At 37.4% G+C, this 15948-nt stretch overlaps 1 protein-coding gene across 5 annotated transcripts in view; it reads left to right on the top strand.

Moving 5' to 3' along the window:
- GAS2 (growth arrest-specific 2) overlaps positions 1-15948 on the top strand; it is a 149224-nt gene that overhangs the window by 49366 nt on the left and 83910 nt on the right. For all 5 annotated transcript variants that reach the window (XR_826908.1, XM_010858403.1, XM_010858404.1 and 2 more), the window contains one exon: positions 7749-7812. Coding sequence is in view for 4 of the 5 variants with exons in the window: in XM_010858403.1 (XP_010856705.1) it covers positions 7749-7812 (64 nt within the window). In the remaining variant the exon portion in view is untranslated. The remainder of the gene's footprint in view (positions 1-7748; positions 7813-15948) is intronic.

Here is a 15948-nt window from a genome sequence, read left to right as displayed (position 1 = left end):
TCACTATGTTATTGGATAATTATAGGATCTGGAGGCCAATGACTATGCTTCATCTATTTCTCTGAGAAAGAATCTACTCAGCAGGAAAAGGGTTTGCTCTCTGCTGTGCTAGCATGCAAATGTGTGTGATTTTTCATTTCTATCTTCTGTATTGGTGTTTGCTATGTAGCACTATCTTTTTTTGATGCATAACTCTGAAGAATAGGTTTTATACAATTCTTTGTTCTATTGAACATTGGTCAAGCACTGACCTACCTACAGTACTGGGTTTGATCCCACTACACAAAAGTAAAAAGGATTGTGTGTGAATATTTAAACATTAACATTTTCCATTTTGTACCTACTGCATCAGAAAAAGAATTTATGCCTGCCTGCAAGTGTTTGATAAAGCATCCCATGTGGTGGTCGTTGTTGCTGTCTGTATTGAGGACTGGAAGAATATTTCTGTAGAAAGAAACCTACTTTTATTAATATTAATGTAGGATAACAATTTCAGGATACCAGATCAACTCTGGGTTATTTATATTCACATTGTTTCTTCCCAGGAACAATTTATTTTAGACTTTGGGTTTTGTAACACCTATCCTTATAAAGTACTTTATCAGCATCTCAATTCTGAATTTGAGCTCAGAAACTTTTCCCAAATTTAGCCATTTGCCCCTATGTCAGCACAAATGTAGTATGGTATCTGAGTGAGAAAACTAAATATCTCCCAGGAATAATAGGTATATCAAGGATTTGATGGAGTCAGGGTTGAATCAGGAAAGTGACAGCCTTCTAGCTTTTCCAGAATCAAATTTTCACTGTGCAATATTCAATAATAATAGCTATATGTTCAGTAATGATAATCAAGCAGTGGATATGTGCTACCATCTCTAATCTCCCAACAACCACTAATTTTATAAATGGAAATGCTAGTTTAGGACCAAGAGAATTAAATAAATTGCCCAGTTTTATACTGCTTCTCAGTGACACAGCTAGGATTTAAATTCAGCTTCATTTTCCTCTGAAGATCATGTCCCTCCAGTATTACAGAAAGTTATGTTTTGTATGAGATAATTTTAGAAGTTCATATGATGATTTAAAGTAAAAGGAAAAATAAAGTATAAATGAAAGCAAAATTAGAAGAGACTCTTACTTGCTGCTCTGAGTGATAGTGACTTAACCCATTAATTTCGCATCAAGTCTGGGTGTTGAGACAGAAAGGGCACTCCTTGCTCTGGGACTTTTTTTTGACTTGATGGCAGAGGCAGTTAACTACGTTTTATTCTATACATCTTCCATTCCTGATGAGATCATGAATGAATTCTCCCTTTTATATGAATTATATGGATGCTGTATCCTATTTTCACTGTGAACAGTGATTCTGAGAAATCTGGATACATACACACTCAGCATTCATGAGTTTGTGGGGTTTATGCTTTGTTGACTTTTCTTCTCTTTAGCCTCTCTCAGATCAGTTTTTAAGTCACCTATGTTGCTAGCTGCTTCCCACATTTAAATGCAAAGACATGACTTCAGAGAGCCAGCCCTTCACTTTCTTGGCAGGCATCTTTTCTACCTTATAGATCCTGGAAGATGATAAATGCCATAAAACCCATTAAGGGCTAATCCAGTGCACAGATTATTTCTTCCTCCATTCATCATCATCATCACTGTCATCACCGTTATCCTAAACATTTCTAGAGCATGTTCCATGAATCAAATCACATTTGAATATTTTTAACCAGAATAGATATAGAATTATAACTGACATATATGGTAATAATCATAACATTGATTGGTGTAATGATTATCAAACTTTAATGCACATATTCATCACCTGGAAAGCTTGTTTAAATTTAAATTTTGCTCAATAAGTAAGGGATGGGACCCAATAATTTGCATTTTTAGCAAGCTCCCAGCTGATGCCAATGCTACTGGTCTGCAGATCATCACTTAAGTACAAAGGTGTAAAATTTGTTGAGTGCTTGCCATATACCAAATGCGCTTACCCATAAAATTACCTCATAAGAAAGAGTAAGTAGAAAGCAAGTTTTAGAGATGAGATTATGTAGCCTGGAGTAGAACCCAATTCTTCTGATGTCTAGTTTACTGTGTCTTCTACTATGTCATTCTTTCTAAGTATGAGAACCTGTTCTCTTCTCTAGGACAGTGGGAAGCTATTAATTTATGATATTTTCACAATTTAATATTCACTCAAAAATATAATCTTTTCAAATTTCATCTTAAACATAAATCTGAAATATAGATTTCCTTCAAAACCAGCATGAATATTATTGCTTCTAATATATATTAAACCAAATAGATAATGATATTTTCATGTTTTCATTTTTTGTCCATCTGTTACAACTAAATAGCTATATAGCTAAACTATACATTCACGGTTTAATGCATTTTATCCTCGCAGATTCTGTGACATTGAAACTCTACCCCTTGCTTTAGCGGAAGGTCTCATTTTCTATTCCTGGAGCTAGCAGCATTCCATTTGACATTTGATGCCCATGAGATTTTTATAGAATCTAGGTTATAAGATTGAGTCTCTTGCCACATATTTTTGAATAGAGATTTATGTTACTTTTCCCAGAGGGCTTCTGCCTTATACATTTTTTCAAAATGGTTTTGATTATTTTAAAAGAAGCCTCCAGTGATAAAAACCTTTTGCATAAAAATCACCAGTGACTAAGACAGCTTTTATTTGTTTTAAAGAAAATTTGTTCAGAGGAGAGAAGGCAATAGTGATCCTCTCTTCTCATGAATGCATGGGTGCATGCTAAGTCACTTCAGTCATGTCCAGCTCTTTGCGACTTCATGGACTGTAGCCCACCAGGCTCCTCTATCCATGTGATTCTTCAGTCAAGAATACTGGAGTGAGTTCCCTCTGGAGTCGGTTTCCAGGGGAATTTTCCCAACCCAGTGATCAAACTCACGTCTCCTGTGGCTCCTGCATTGCAGGCAGATTCTTTACTGCTGAGCCACCAGGGAAGAACCCTTCTACTCAGAGCTCAAAGCAAAAGGCCATATTATTGATGTGGCAATAGAATGAAAAAAAATTTTTTTTTACCATAAGCCTCAGTATAACTAGAAATTTGCTTATATTTTTGAAAAGACAAATCAATAAAGTATAAAAAATTAGTAGTACATGCGACAACATAAAGTCTTTAGTTCAAATGCAATATACTAAAAGTTTTCATTCTAATCATCCAGATAAAGATATGCATCCATATATATATAATCAGCTTAGGTAATTTATTGAAAATGAGCTTATCTAAATTATTTTATTCCTAGAAATGGAGGAAAATTGATGGTAAGATGTTTAGTGTTTCATAAAATGACATGCTCTAATATAATTTTTACTTAAGTTTTATACCTAGCAAAAATCCATAATAATAATAGGATATATGCTTTATGTCTGTCTATATATGCCAGCCAAGTTGACCTACTTAACCTTAGATTTGATTAAACTTAGAATTAGCTATTTATGGTACAACATGACAAAATATTCAAAATATACTCATCATAATAACTTTTAAATTATACAGCTTAAATGATCAAAAGCAGGTTTTTTTTTTTTTTTAATTCTGAGGTTTCTTCTGCTTAGTAAGCTGGCTTTCACATGATAGGTGCACAGAAAAAATGCTTACAGGAAAAAATGTTATTAGTTATTAACATTAATATTAACTAAGCCAAATAAAGATAATCTTTAAGCTAATAATATACAACAAAAAGTAATAATAATGAAGAAAGAAAACTAACTTTGGGAAGTCTTTCCTATCTGCCAAGCACTGGCTAAGAATAACAATGAATAATATTTTGTTTAACTCACACAAAAATATTGCAAGATACACACCATTATTTTCCCTCAGAAAACTGACATTTTATGATCTCCCCAAATGAGGAACTAGTAAATTTTAGAGCTCCCAGGCAGAACCAGATTTCTGTGGCTCGAATCCCATGGCCACTATACTCTTTCCATCTGTTCATATAGTCTACAGTGCAAAAACCAAACACAATCACTTCTTTGGTATAATGTAGAACAGGAGACCTGGGTTCGATCCCTGGGTTGGCAAGATCCCCTGGAGAAGGGAATGGCAACCCACGCCAGTATTCTTGCCTGGAGAATCCCACGGACAGAGGAGCCTGGCGGGCCACAGTCCATAGGGTTGCAAAGAATCGGACACAATTGAAGTGCCTTAGCACACAGCATATTGCACAGATGATACTTAAAGACTCTTGAATTTAATTTTATAGAGTAAGGTAAGCATGTTTGCTCTTACAATTGAATAAACATTAACATAATATAAATTCTTGCATTTTCTAAAGATGCTAGGTAAGATTTTAGCCTTTATTCAGCTTAACTGTCACAACCACCATTATAACCACATGACACGGTCATGATCCATGATGGTTACCATCCTTGGTATTTTGGGACATAGTGTTTACTGAGTAACTAACTACTCTGTTCTTGTTATTGTGCTAGGTTATCCCCTCTGCAGATTTAACTCATTCATTGCTTACTATGTATCAAACATGATATTAGTATTTGTGGCCATCATGAACCAAGGCATGATAAGACAATATTATGGGTATGTTTTGAAGCAACTGCTTTATTAAAGATAACATTTCCAAGAAAACTGGGAAGTAAAACATAATCTTTCTATTATCATTTCCCTAAGATATGGTGCTGAGTGAGACATTTGTTCAAGTTTTATAAGCTGGTTATATTAAGGATATAAAAAGGAGAATCATGCCGTTACTTTTCAGTTTTCCAAATTGATTTTCTAATGAGTCCATGGTAGAACTGATATTTGAGTGTTGGCATGCAAAAGCTGTTTTACATGGATAGCCGGATATGCAATAGCAATGCATGCTACATACCACATTGTCATATTACCCACATGATTTTTTTCTTCAGAATTAATTATATTTTCCATAGAATATCTCTGTTTATTTCCAATGCTTATAGAGTCCTCCAATTAAGCACAGTAATTTGGTTAAAGGATCATGATCGTTGGGTCAGAGTTGCTTTATGTGATTGGTATTGACTGCTCATGGGCACAGTTTGGTCCATTCACTAATAATTTTCATATTTTGTCACTGTTACCATCGCAAAATGCACGAGATTATATCCAAGTCTCCTGAAGCTTTAACTACTTGCTTCACACAGTTCTCACTGAAGCTGAGTGTGTTAGCAGGGCCTTAAACATCTTCCTCTCCTCAACTTTCATGTACTCCCTTTTCCTATTTGTTATTTTGTACCACTGACAGGGTGGCGGTGGCGGTGGTTTAGTCACTAAGTTGTGTACGGCTCTTGCAACCCCATGGACTGTAGCCTGCCAGGGTCCTCTGTTCATGGGATTCTCCAGGCGAGAGTACTGGAGTGGGTTGTCATTTCCTTCTCCAGGGAATCTTCCTGACCCAGGAATCGAACCCAAGTCTTCTGCATTGCAGGCAGATTTTTTACCAGCTGAGCTACAAGGGAAGCCCACTGACAGGATAAAAAGTCCAAATCAGAAGAAACTGATGAACTAGACAGGAAGATTGATTTTCATTTATTTGCTTTTGTTTTGTGATGTTTGTTATTGTTCTCTGTTTGAAATTGATTTCCATGTGGTGTTATAGTCCATATGTTTCATTGCACTGAAGTTGATTTAATATATCAAAAGTTGTGTCATTCAGCCAGAGTCATCTAACGGTGCACTTAAATTAGAGGTACTAAATATCTTTTTTAAAAGCCCCTTTAGTTAGAAGTAATATTAGACTTCCCCAACCTGGGTTTTATGACAGTTCACCAAGTGTTAGCTGAAGCTCAAATTTATATTATCAAGAATGGAATTACTCTGTAATTCAGATTTCCCATAATCAGTTCTTTTCAATGAGTATTGCTGATGATATTAGAACATATTTTAAAAGCTTTAAAGATTACATTTTATAGCAAGATAATAATTTTTGCTTGTTTAAAGCCAAGTAAAATCATATACTTTCATAATCTAAGTAAATGTATTTTTCTATTCACCACACAGCCCCAACAAATTCCATTCTGGTGTCAGTGGCAAATATTGCCATTGCCATAGCCTGTGGAGAGAAGAAATTAGATATTTAAGTTGGGGGGGGGATAGAAATAATGCTGGGAAATTAAATTATTATAAAATTGTGTATTTAAGAATTGAAGCAGGGCTTCCTTGGTGGCTCAGTGGTGAAGAATCCACCAACCAGTGCAGGAGACATGGGTTTGATCCCTGATCTGGGAAGACCCCACGTGCTGTGAAGCAACTAAGCCTGTGTGCCAAAGCTATTGAGCTTGCGCTCTAGATCTCAGGAGCCACAACTACCGGGTCCAAAGGCCACAACTACTGAAATCTGTGCACTTGCTTAAAGCCCATGCTTTGCAACAAGAAAAGCCACTGCAATGAGAAGCCCATGCACTGCAACTGGAGAGTAGCCGCCACTTGCCACAACTAGAGAAAAGCCTGCTCAGCAATGAAGATCCAGCATTGCCAAAATAAATAAACAAATAAAAGAATTGAAATAATATTGCTATTTATACTGAAGTTTATCAATAAGCTACTATTTTCTTTTATCAGTATATTGGGACCCAATGGACTGTAGCCCATCAGGCTCTTCTGCCCGTTGAATTCTCTAGGCAAGAATCCTGGAGTGGGTAGCCATTCCCTTCTCCAGGGGATCTTCCCAACCCAGAGATTGAACCTGGTTCTCCTGCACTGCAGGCAGACTCTTTACCATCCAAGCCACCAGGGAAGGCTCCCCCTAATCCACAAAAAAAGATGAAGCAATATTGCTATTTTTCTTAAAGTTTATCAATAAACTCGTATTTTCTTTTATCAGGATATTGTGTCTATGTAAAGAGCATTCTCAATACAATCTTTTCCCCCTAATATCTTTGTCTTTATTAGGTATTGTATATAGTAACATTAAAAATTTTTTTCTAGTCTGAGTTTAAAAAGAAAAAAAAAAGTATGAGCAACACATACTCCTCCGGTAGCCTCAACAAATGCAAGTATGACTTGTCAGCATTACTGAATGTGTCCAAAGAAACTGGTAAAACAAATTTATTAAGTAATCAGATTATATTAGAAAATAAATAGTATTGCAAAGAACCATCTTCTGATTTGCTCATTTTATGGCCCAAACTGACTGACGGTATATATTTGTACATATTTACAAAATTCAGTCAGTTGAAAGTGTTTCCTTTTAAAATATAATCAAAATAGGAGAAGATATCAAGATTCAGAGAGCTCACCTTACATTATTGTTTGGAGGATAACAAAGGGCTGTGATATGTAATTTTTAATCCTTATTCATTGCATTATTTCTGTTAATATCACTGGTGAAGATAGAGTTAGAAGTTTTAAACAATCTTTGCTTCATAGTCTTCTATTTGCTGTTTTTAAGTATTCATCAACTACTTATATCAGAATTATAACTACATATGTTTTCAATATTCACATACAAATATTGACTAATTGAAGAAAATATTTTCAGAGTGAGATTCCTGAGGCTCATGATTTTTGGTAGGGAAGCTAGGCAAAGAGTTTTGAAAACTGCTTTAGGACTTCAGTAGATCTAAGTGTACTGTGGGACAGGATGGTTTCTGTGAACATCAGAATGAAGACTAGTTCCCTTACTGGGACCCTGAGGTGTGAGGGGGGGGGTCAAGCATGTTCCCCATTGAGCTGCTGTCCAGTCCCTTCTATTGTAAAAGTGTCCGCCTTCGTCTTCTTTTTCAGTCCTCCACAAGCAACCCAGAGAAGTGTGTCTCTGTTTGCTAGAGCTTGGCCGGATTGCAGCCAGGTAGGTCATACTACTGCTGCTATGTAAGATGTGGACCCTCTCAGTATCCAGGCAACTCAGAAGCTTGCTGGTTTTTCATTGCTGATATTTAACTTAGGTGTTGAGGAGCAACTTCTTCAAAGATGATCAGTATGAACATCTCGAGAACAACTATTCAAACTAAAAATGGACTACCAATATTTTTCACATCGTGACCTTATTGTCCAACTCACTATGTCTAAACATTTTCTAAATATCTTTTAATTGAGTATATTTTCCTTGCAACTCTTTTTTGGGAAATTGGAGAGGATATTGTACGTGAAGTCGTATGTGACAATACACTTCCCTTAGTGGAAAGTTGATTCCCATTATTCTCTCTCTGTCTCCCAACTCCTTCACTGCTTTCTTGCTGTTTAGTCTTTAATGATTGTCAGACTCCTCTTTTGTTCCTTTTTCCTCACTTTCCCCATTTAGCAGCTGATCCCTCAGTTCTTTTCAGTCTCTACTCCTGAGTAGATGAATAGGTTTATCAGTTCAGTTCAGTTCAGTCGCTCAGTTGTGTCCTGACTCTCTGCGACCCCATGAATCGCAGCACGCCAGGCCTCCCTGTCCATCACCAACTCCCGGAGTTCACTCAGACTCATGTCCATCGAGTCAGTGATGCCATCTAGCCATCTCATCCTCTGTTGTCCCCTTCTCCTCCTGCCCCCAATCCCTCCCAGCATCAGAGTCTCTTCCAATGAGTTAAGTCTTCGCATGAGGTGGCCAAAGTACTGGAGTTTCAGTTTTAGCATTATTCCTTCCAAAGAAATCCCAGGGCTGATCTCCTTCAGAATGGACTGGTTGGATCTCCTTGCAGTCCAAGGGACTCTCAAGAGTCTTCTCCAACACCACAGTTCAAAAGCATCAATTAATAGGTTTATAGTTATCTCCATATTTTGATTGGAAAAAGGCATAGAATATAATCCTGCATATGTAGAGACATCTTTGGAATATTTTTCTTTTAGAAAAGAAAAACCAAAAGTACTTGTAGAAATCATAACCATAGCTAAATAATCAGAGGAAGAGACTTTATTAGCCCAGCTGACTTGATTTGGTTTCCTTTCATCAAACAAGGCTTCTGACAGTTTTACAGAGCCCAAAGAATTTTAAAAGAAGATATAAATATTTGAATAAATCTTGATGCAAGATAAAACTTCAGAATTAATTAGGTGATGTTTTCTCATCCAGTCCAGGATATATTTGTAGTGTTAAGATGAATTAATAAGATAAAGTAAGAGCTTGCTCTCTGTGTTAATTCTCAAAGGGAAAGCTATAAAGAAAATCACGGAAAATAAAATACAAGGTGTGTACATCAGGAAATTACAGCAATGGGCAGAAAACTTGCTGTCAATGAATAGCCCTTTTTTTTTTTTAATCCAGCAGATCAACTGTAATCAGAAGTAATCCCATGTTCTTTAAAACATCATAGTCAACATAATCTTAACAAATTGTTCATAAGGTATGGATTGTACTTTGCCATAGTAATTGGATGAGAGAAGGATTGTTTTTATTTAAAAGCAATTCTAATTAAATAGAAATGAGGCTCCACTCAACAAGAAGTGAAAAAATCAATTTGAGATACTTAGGGATGTCCCTGTTCCCTGCTGTAAGTTTCCCAGCTTTGTTGTGTGACAGCCTCTAGAGAGGGTCCTCTAGTCTTCTATCTGCTCAAGCCTCTACTACTCAGGCTTAGTTCATAGTGTCTGACAGTCCTTAGGACCCCACTCTCCTTCTGTCACTATCTTGGGTTCTGAGAGGGAGCAAGACAAAGGTACCTGTTGCTTCTAAGACTCTGCTAAACCACTTCTCCACCATGCTTAATCCTGCTGTCCTGCAGGACAAAGAGCTTTGAGTCAGAGGGCTCAGCCTTGAGTCTTTGGGTTCAGCAGATATCCCTGAGAAAGGTGATCTTACAAAATAGAAGTAGAGTCACAGATGTAGAAAAACTTATAGTTACCAGGGAATAAGGTGGGAGGGATAAATTGGGAGATTGGGACTGACATATATACTCTGAAAAGTGAAAAAGTGAAGTCTCTCAGTCCTGTCCGACTCTTTGCGACCCCATGGACTATATAGCCTACCAGGCTCCTCTGTCCATGGGATTTTCCACGCAATAGTACTGGAGTGGATTGTCATTTCCTTCTCCAGGGGATCTTCCCGACCCAGGTATCGAACCTGGGTCTCCCGCATTGTAGACAGGCGCTTTACCGTCTGAGTCACCAGGGAAGTCCCATATATACTCTACTATATATAAAATAGTTATCTAATAAGACAGAGATGGCACTGGTACCCCACTCCAGTACTCTTGCCTGGAAAATCCCATGATGGAGGAGCCTGGTAGGCTGCAGTCCATGGGGTCGCTGGGAGTCGGACACGACTGAGGGACTTCACTTTCACTTTTCACTTTCACGCATTGGAGAAGGAAATGGCAACCCACTCCAGTGTTCTTGCCTGGAGAATCCCAGGGACGGGGGAGCCTGGTGGGCTGCCGTCTATGGGGTCGCACAAAGTCGGACACGACTGAAGCGACTTAGCAGCCGCAGCAGCTAGTAAGAACCTACTGTACAGCACAGGAAACTCTACTCAATACTCTGTAGTGGCCTATATGGGAAAAAAATCTAAAAAGAATGGAGTTATATATATATAAAAAACTGATTCACTTTTCTGCATGCCTGAAACTAATGCAACATTGTAAATCAACTATACTCCAATAACAAGTTCAAAAAATATAAGAGGGAGGAAGACACACAAAGTAGAATCTCAGTAAATGAGCTGCTAGCCCTGAAATGCTAGAGGAAAAGAGAAGTTGTCTAGAGTTCCTGTGTATTAGATTAGGCAGAAAACTTTTTTGTGTACTTGTTTATTTTAATTATATCATTAGAATATTCTGAAATGGCATATTCCATTTTGTTACTTTGGTAACCTAAATATGTGGGTCAAATAGGCCTGACTCTGAAAGTTGTTATAGGGGTAAAACAAATAGCTGAGAAATAGCTTACAAATAGCTGAGAAAAGAAGAGAGGCTACAGGCAAAGGAGAAAAGGAAAGATATACCCATTTGAATGCAGAGTTCCAAAGAATAGTAAGGAGAGATAAGAAAGCCTTCCTCAGTGATCAATGCAAAGACATAGAGGAAAATCATAGAATGGGAAAGACTAGAGATCTCTTCAAGAAAATTAGAGATACCAAGGGAACATTTCATGCAAAGATGGGCAAAATGAAGGAGAAAAATGGCATGGACCTAATAGAAGCAGAAGATATTAAGAAGAGGTGGCAAGAATACATGGAAGAACTATACAAAAAAGATATTCATGACCCAGATAATCATGATGGTATGGTCACTCACTTAGAGCCAGACATCCTACAGTGTGAAGTCAAGTGAGTCTTAGGAAGCATCACTACAAACAAAGCTAATGGAGGTAATGGAATTCCAGTTGAGCTATTTCAAATCCTAAAAGATGATGCTGTGAAAGAGCTGCACTCAATGTGCCAGCACATTTGGAAAACTCAGCAGTGGCCACAGGACTGGAAAAGTGCAGTTTTCATTCCAATACCAAAGAAGGGCAATGCCAAAGAATGTTCAAAGTACCACACAATTGTACTCATCTCATGCTAGCAAAGTAATGCCCAAAATTATCCAAGCCAGTGTTCAACAGTACGTGACCTGTGAACTTCCAGATGTTCAAGCTGGATTTAGAAAAGGCAGAGGAACCAGAGATCAAATTGCCAACATCCGTTGGATCATTGAAAAAGCAAGAGAATTCCAGAAAAACACTTACTTCTGCTTTCTTGACTATACCAAAGCCTTTGACTGTGCAGATCACAGCAAACTGTGGACAATTCTTCAAGAGATGGGACTACCAGACCACCTTACCTGCCTCCTGAGAAATCTGTATGCAGGTCAAGAAGCAACAGTTAGAACCGGATATGGAACAGCAGACTGGTTCCAAATTGGGAAAGGAGTATAGTGTCATATACGTCAAGGCTGTATATTGTCACCCTGCTTATTTAACTTATATGCAGAATACATCATGCAAAATGCTGAACTGGGTGAAGCACAAACTGGAATCAAGATTGCCAGGAGAAATATCAGTAACCTCAGATATGCAGGTGATACCACCCCATGGCAGAAAATGAAGATGAACTAAAGAGCCTCTTAATGAAAGTGAAAAGCTGGCTTAAAATTCAACATTCAAAAAACTAAGATCATGGCATCCCATCCCATCACTCTATGGTAAATAGATGGGGAAACAATGGAAACAGTGACAGATTTTATTTGGTATTGGGGGTGGGGGGCTCAAAAATCACTGCAGATGGTAACTGCAGCCATGAAATTAAAAGATGCTTGCTCCCTGAAAAAAGATCTATGACCAACCTAGACAGCATTTTAAAAGGCAGAGACATTACTTTGCTGACAAAGGTCTGTCTAGTCAAAGCTATGGCTTTTCCAGTAGTCGTGTATGGATGAGTTGGACTATAAAGAAAGCTGAGCACCAAAGAATTGATGCTTTTGACCTGTGGTGTTGGAGAAGACTCTTGAGAGTCTGTTGGACTGCAATCAAACCAGTCAGTCCATCCTACAGGAAATCAGTCCTGAATATTCATTTGAAGGACTGATGCTGAAGCTGAAACTCCAATACTTCGGCCACCTGATGCAAAGAACTGACTCCTTGGAAAAGACCTTCATGCTGGCAGAGGTTGAAGGCAGGAGGATAAGGGGATGACAGACGATGAGATGGTTGGATGGCATCACTTGCCTTCATGGACATGAGTTGGAGCAAGGTCCAGTAGTTGGTGATGGATAGGGAAGCCTGATGTGCTGCAGTTCATGGGGCTGCAAAGAGTTGGACATGACTGAGCAACTGAACTGATAGAGGTAAAAAGAAGGAGGACCGCTTTCTGCAGAATTAGCTGGGAGTTTTCATTTTCCTGCTGTTTAGTGTACATCATTTACTTATTTTCTGGATTCACTTTTTGAATTTATGCTATTAACTGAATACTCTGTTAGGAATCCTGCTGAACTAAACATTTTTAGTATGATCGAGTCACCAAAGGAAAAGTTTGCCACCCAATGACAAAATCCCGTTAGAAATCACTTTTCCTCTAGCTCTGAGTGTGGCGTGAAAAATCCCTCGCCATAGTATTTAAAACAACATCTTGGTTAAGGAAAGGGAATCATAATGGCCTGGTCAATTTGAAGGTGAAGTGTTTTGTGTATGCTTTTCCTCAAATATTTTAAAATTGAGATTTTGGGTTGCTCCATTTATTTTTTAAAGCCATGTTATCGCTATATGATTAACATACAATAAGCTGTACATATTTAAAGTAAACAACTTGATGAGTTTGGTTGTAAGTATACATCTATGAAACTATCATCACAATCTATGCCATAAATGTAGTATCACCTCCAAAAGTTTCCTCTGCCTTTATTATTATTATATTCATTATCATTATTATTTACAAGAATGGGTGGCTACATTTCTAACCACACTAATGACCATGTGTACTAGTAAAAGCAGAGATTATTCGCATTCTAAAAACTTTACTAATTTCACAAAGCAGCGATCGAAGGATTAAGACAACACATTACAGTGTTCAATTTGTAAATTTTGTTTTTTATCTTCCTTACCTACTTGAGTGCTATGAAATATTATACACATACCATGAAAAAGTAGGCTGAGAGATTATTCAGGTTGTTATTTTGTATGCAGCATAAAGTTAAACAGCTGAATACCCAAATGGATAGAACGAACATTTAAGTATAAATGTCTGTGTAAATTTCTCTTTGGACACATTTGAAGATTTTATTAAAATCTTAGTGGAAGTTCAATTGTACTTTAAAAACAGTCACCCAGTACACCCAAACAACACTAGCTTAGTCCTGTGTTGAAGCATAATAGTTGAAGGAAAAAAAAAAAGGGAAATTCATCATTCTCATCTTATTTTAGGCCAAAATTTTTGTTTTGACATAATAAACCTTTATCTAGATTATTGTATGGGTGCTTCCTTCCCCTTTTACTTTTCCATGATGTTGAATTAGGATAGCATTATTGAATTAAGATAGCATTAACCAAAACTAGAAGTGATGTTTGGAGAGCTCTCAAGAATCACATTAATTTGTACACACAACAGATGCAGTTTGACCCTGACAAAATCCCAACACAAAGTTGCGAATTTTGTGTTTTTTCTACTGATAGATAATGATTTTTTATGTTTGATCCTAAATATTTATTTCTCAGGATTACATAAATGTCATTTTAAAAGCATCAACATCACTTCAGAAATGATTAACTAAAAGTTTCTAATTCTCTGCCATATTCCTTGCCTGGGAACCCTCTGTGAAGCTCTCTTGAGAGCTGTGGGCTTCTCTGAGTTCTGAAATGGGAGAATGAGACCACTTATTTTTGCTCTCATGGGTAAAACTTCCCTTTATTTTTCAACTACAAAGAGGTATCATCACTGTGAAATCCCTCCATTAATATTTCAGAAACCATGTCAGTTTCTGTGTCTAAAATATGCATGTTTGCCTTCTGCAAAGTAAAACACTCAGCAAAAACAGGTCAGTAAAACCTCAAAAATCTGTTTAATGAGAGTGTTTTGATATTCATTATTTTTAAAAAATTACTAAGAATTCAGCCTTTTTTTAAGACTGAAAAATTAAGATTAGCTTTATGATAAAAGTAAAAAAGAACTTTTGTTAATTTTGTTTGGGGCTACTATTATAAATAGTCAACATCAGAGGGAAGCTTTTTATTTTTATTTTTGGGTGCTTCATTTTGAACAAAATTTATGACTGTTTAAAAGAAATATACTTTGTGAATATTTCCTCCTATTTTAATTTGTGACATAATGAAATGTTACTTAAAAGAAAATATTCTTACACCGGGGTTATTAGTTAACTCATCCTATTTAAAGAACTTGACTCTTACTGCTAAGAATAAAATTTATTTTCATTTGAGTGAAACTTCCATCCAGACTTTAAAGCAGAATAAAAATGGGGCAAAAACTATCTTGCAAGAATCTTTAAGTGATCTGTTATATGCCTTAAGAAAGGGGAATGTCTAAACTTTATCCCTCCAGATCTAATCGGAGAAGGAAATGGCAACCCACTCCAGTATTCTTGCCTGGAGAATCCTGTGGACAGAGGAGCGTGGTGGGCTGCTGTCCATGGGGCCACATGGAATCGGATATGACTGAAGCGACTTAGCATGCGTGCATGCGTTGGAGAAGGAAATGGCAACCCACTCCAGTGTTCTTGCCTGGAGAATCCCAGGGACGGAAGAGCCTAGTGGACTGCTGTCTATGGGGTCACACAGAGTCGGACACGACTGAAGTGACTTAGCAGCAGCAGCAGCCAGGTCTAATAAAATAGACCCCAGATGTGTTTTCTTTGAAAATTATCATCTAGTAAATAGTTTGAGTAAATTTTCTAGTTCAGGGCTTAGTTTGGGGGCTCAATTATTTCATCTAGACCAATCTCAAAAGGTATATCCTATGTCAGAAAAATGTAAAGTCTATGCCTAAGATCTCATCATGAAGTTATTAACCACAAGACCCTTTCCCTAGCACTTTTTTAATGAGACCAAAAATGATAATACAACACTGCCCTTTCAGTATATTCCCTACTTTCATGTCACTGGGGTATACAAAGATTTGCTTTTAGCAGATCCAACCTTCTTGCTGTCTTTTGTTGACCCTTATTCAGTGTGAAAGCAACAGTTGCTCCTTCCCCTACAAGGTTGTGAAATCTTGTAGTTGGGCAAGAATAGACAACAGTGAAAGTGAGAGTGGAAGACACTCGGTCTTGTCTGACTCTTGCGACCCCAAGGACTGACTATACAGTACATGGAATTCTCCAGACCAGAATACCCAGGTGGGTAACCTTTCCCTTCTTCATGGGAGCTTCCTAAATCAGGGATCGAACCCAGGTCTCCCTCATTGCAGGCAGACTCTTTACCAGCTGAGCCACAAGGGAACCTCTAGACAATAGTAGTTGACCCTTATTCAGTTTGAAAGTAACATTTGCTCCTTCTCCTACAGAGCTTTGAGATCTTGTAGTTGAATGAGAATAGGCAACAGTGTACATTTTTGAAAACCTTTAGACAAAATCAAAAT

The sequence above is a fragment of the Bison bison genome, unplaced genomic scaffold, assembly GCF_000754665.1.
Source record: "Bison bison bison isolate TAMUID 2011002044 unplaced genomic scaffold, Bison_UMD1.0 scf7180017864388, whole genome shotgun sequence".
Taxonomy (NCBI): domain Eukaryota; kingdom Metazoa; phylum Chordata; class Mammalia; order Artiodactyla; family Bovidae; genus Bison; species Bison bison.
The sequence above is the reverse complement of the archived record's forward strand: the minus strand, read 5'-3'. Positions and strand labels throughout refer to the sequence as shown.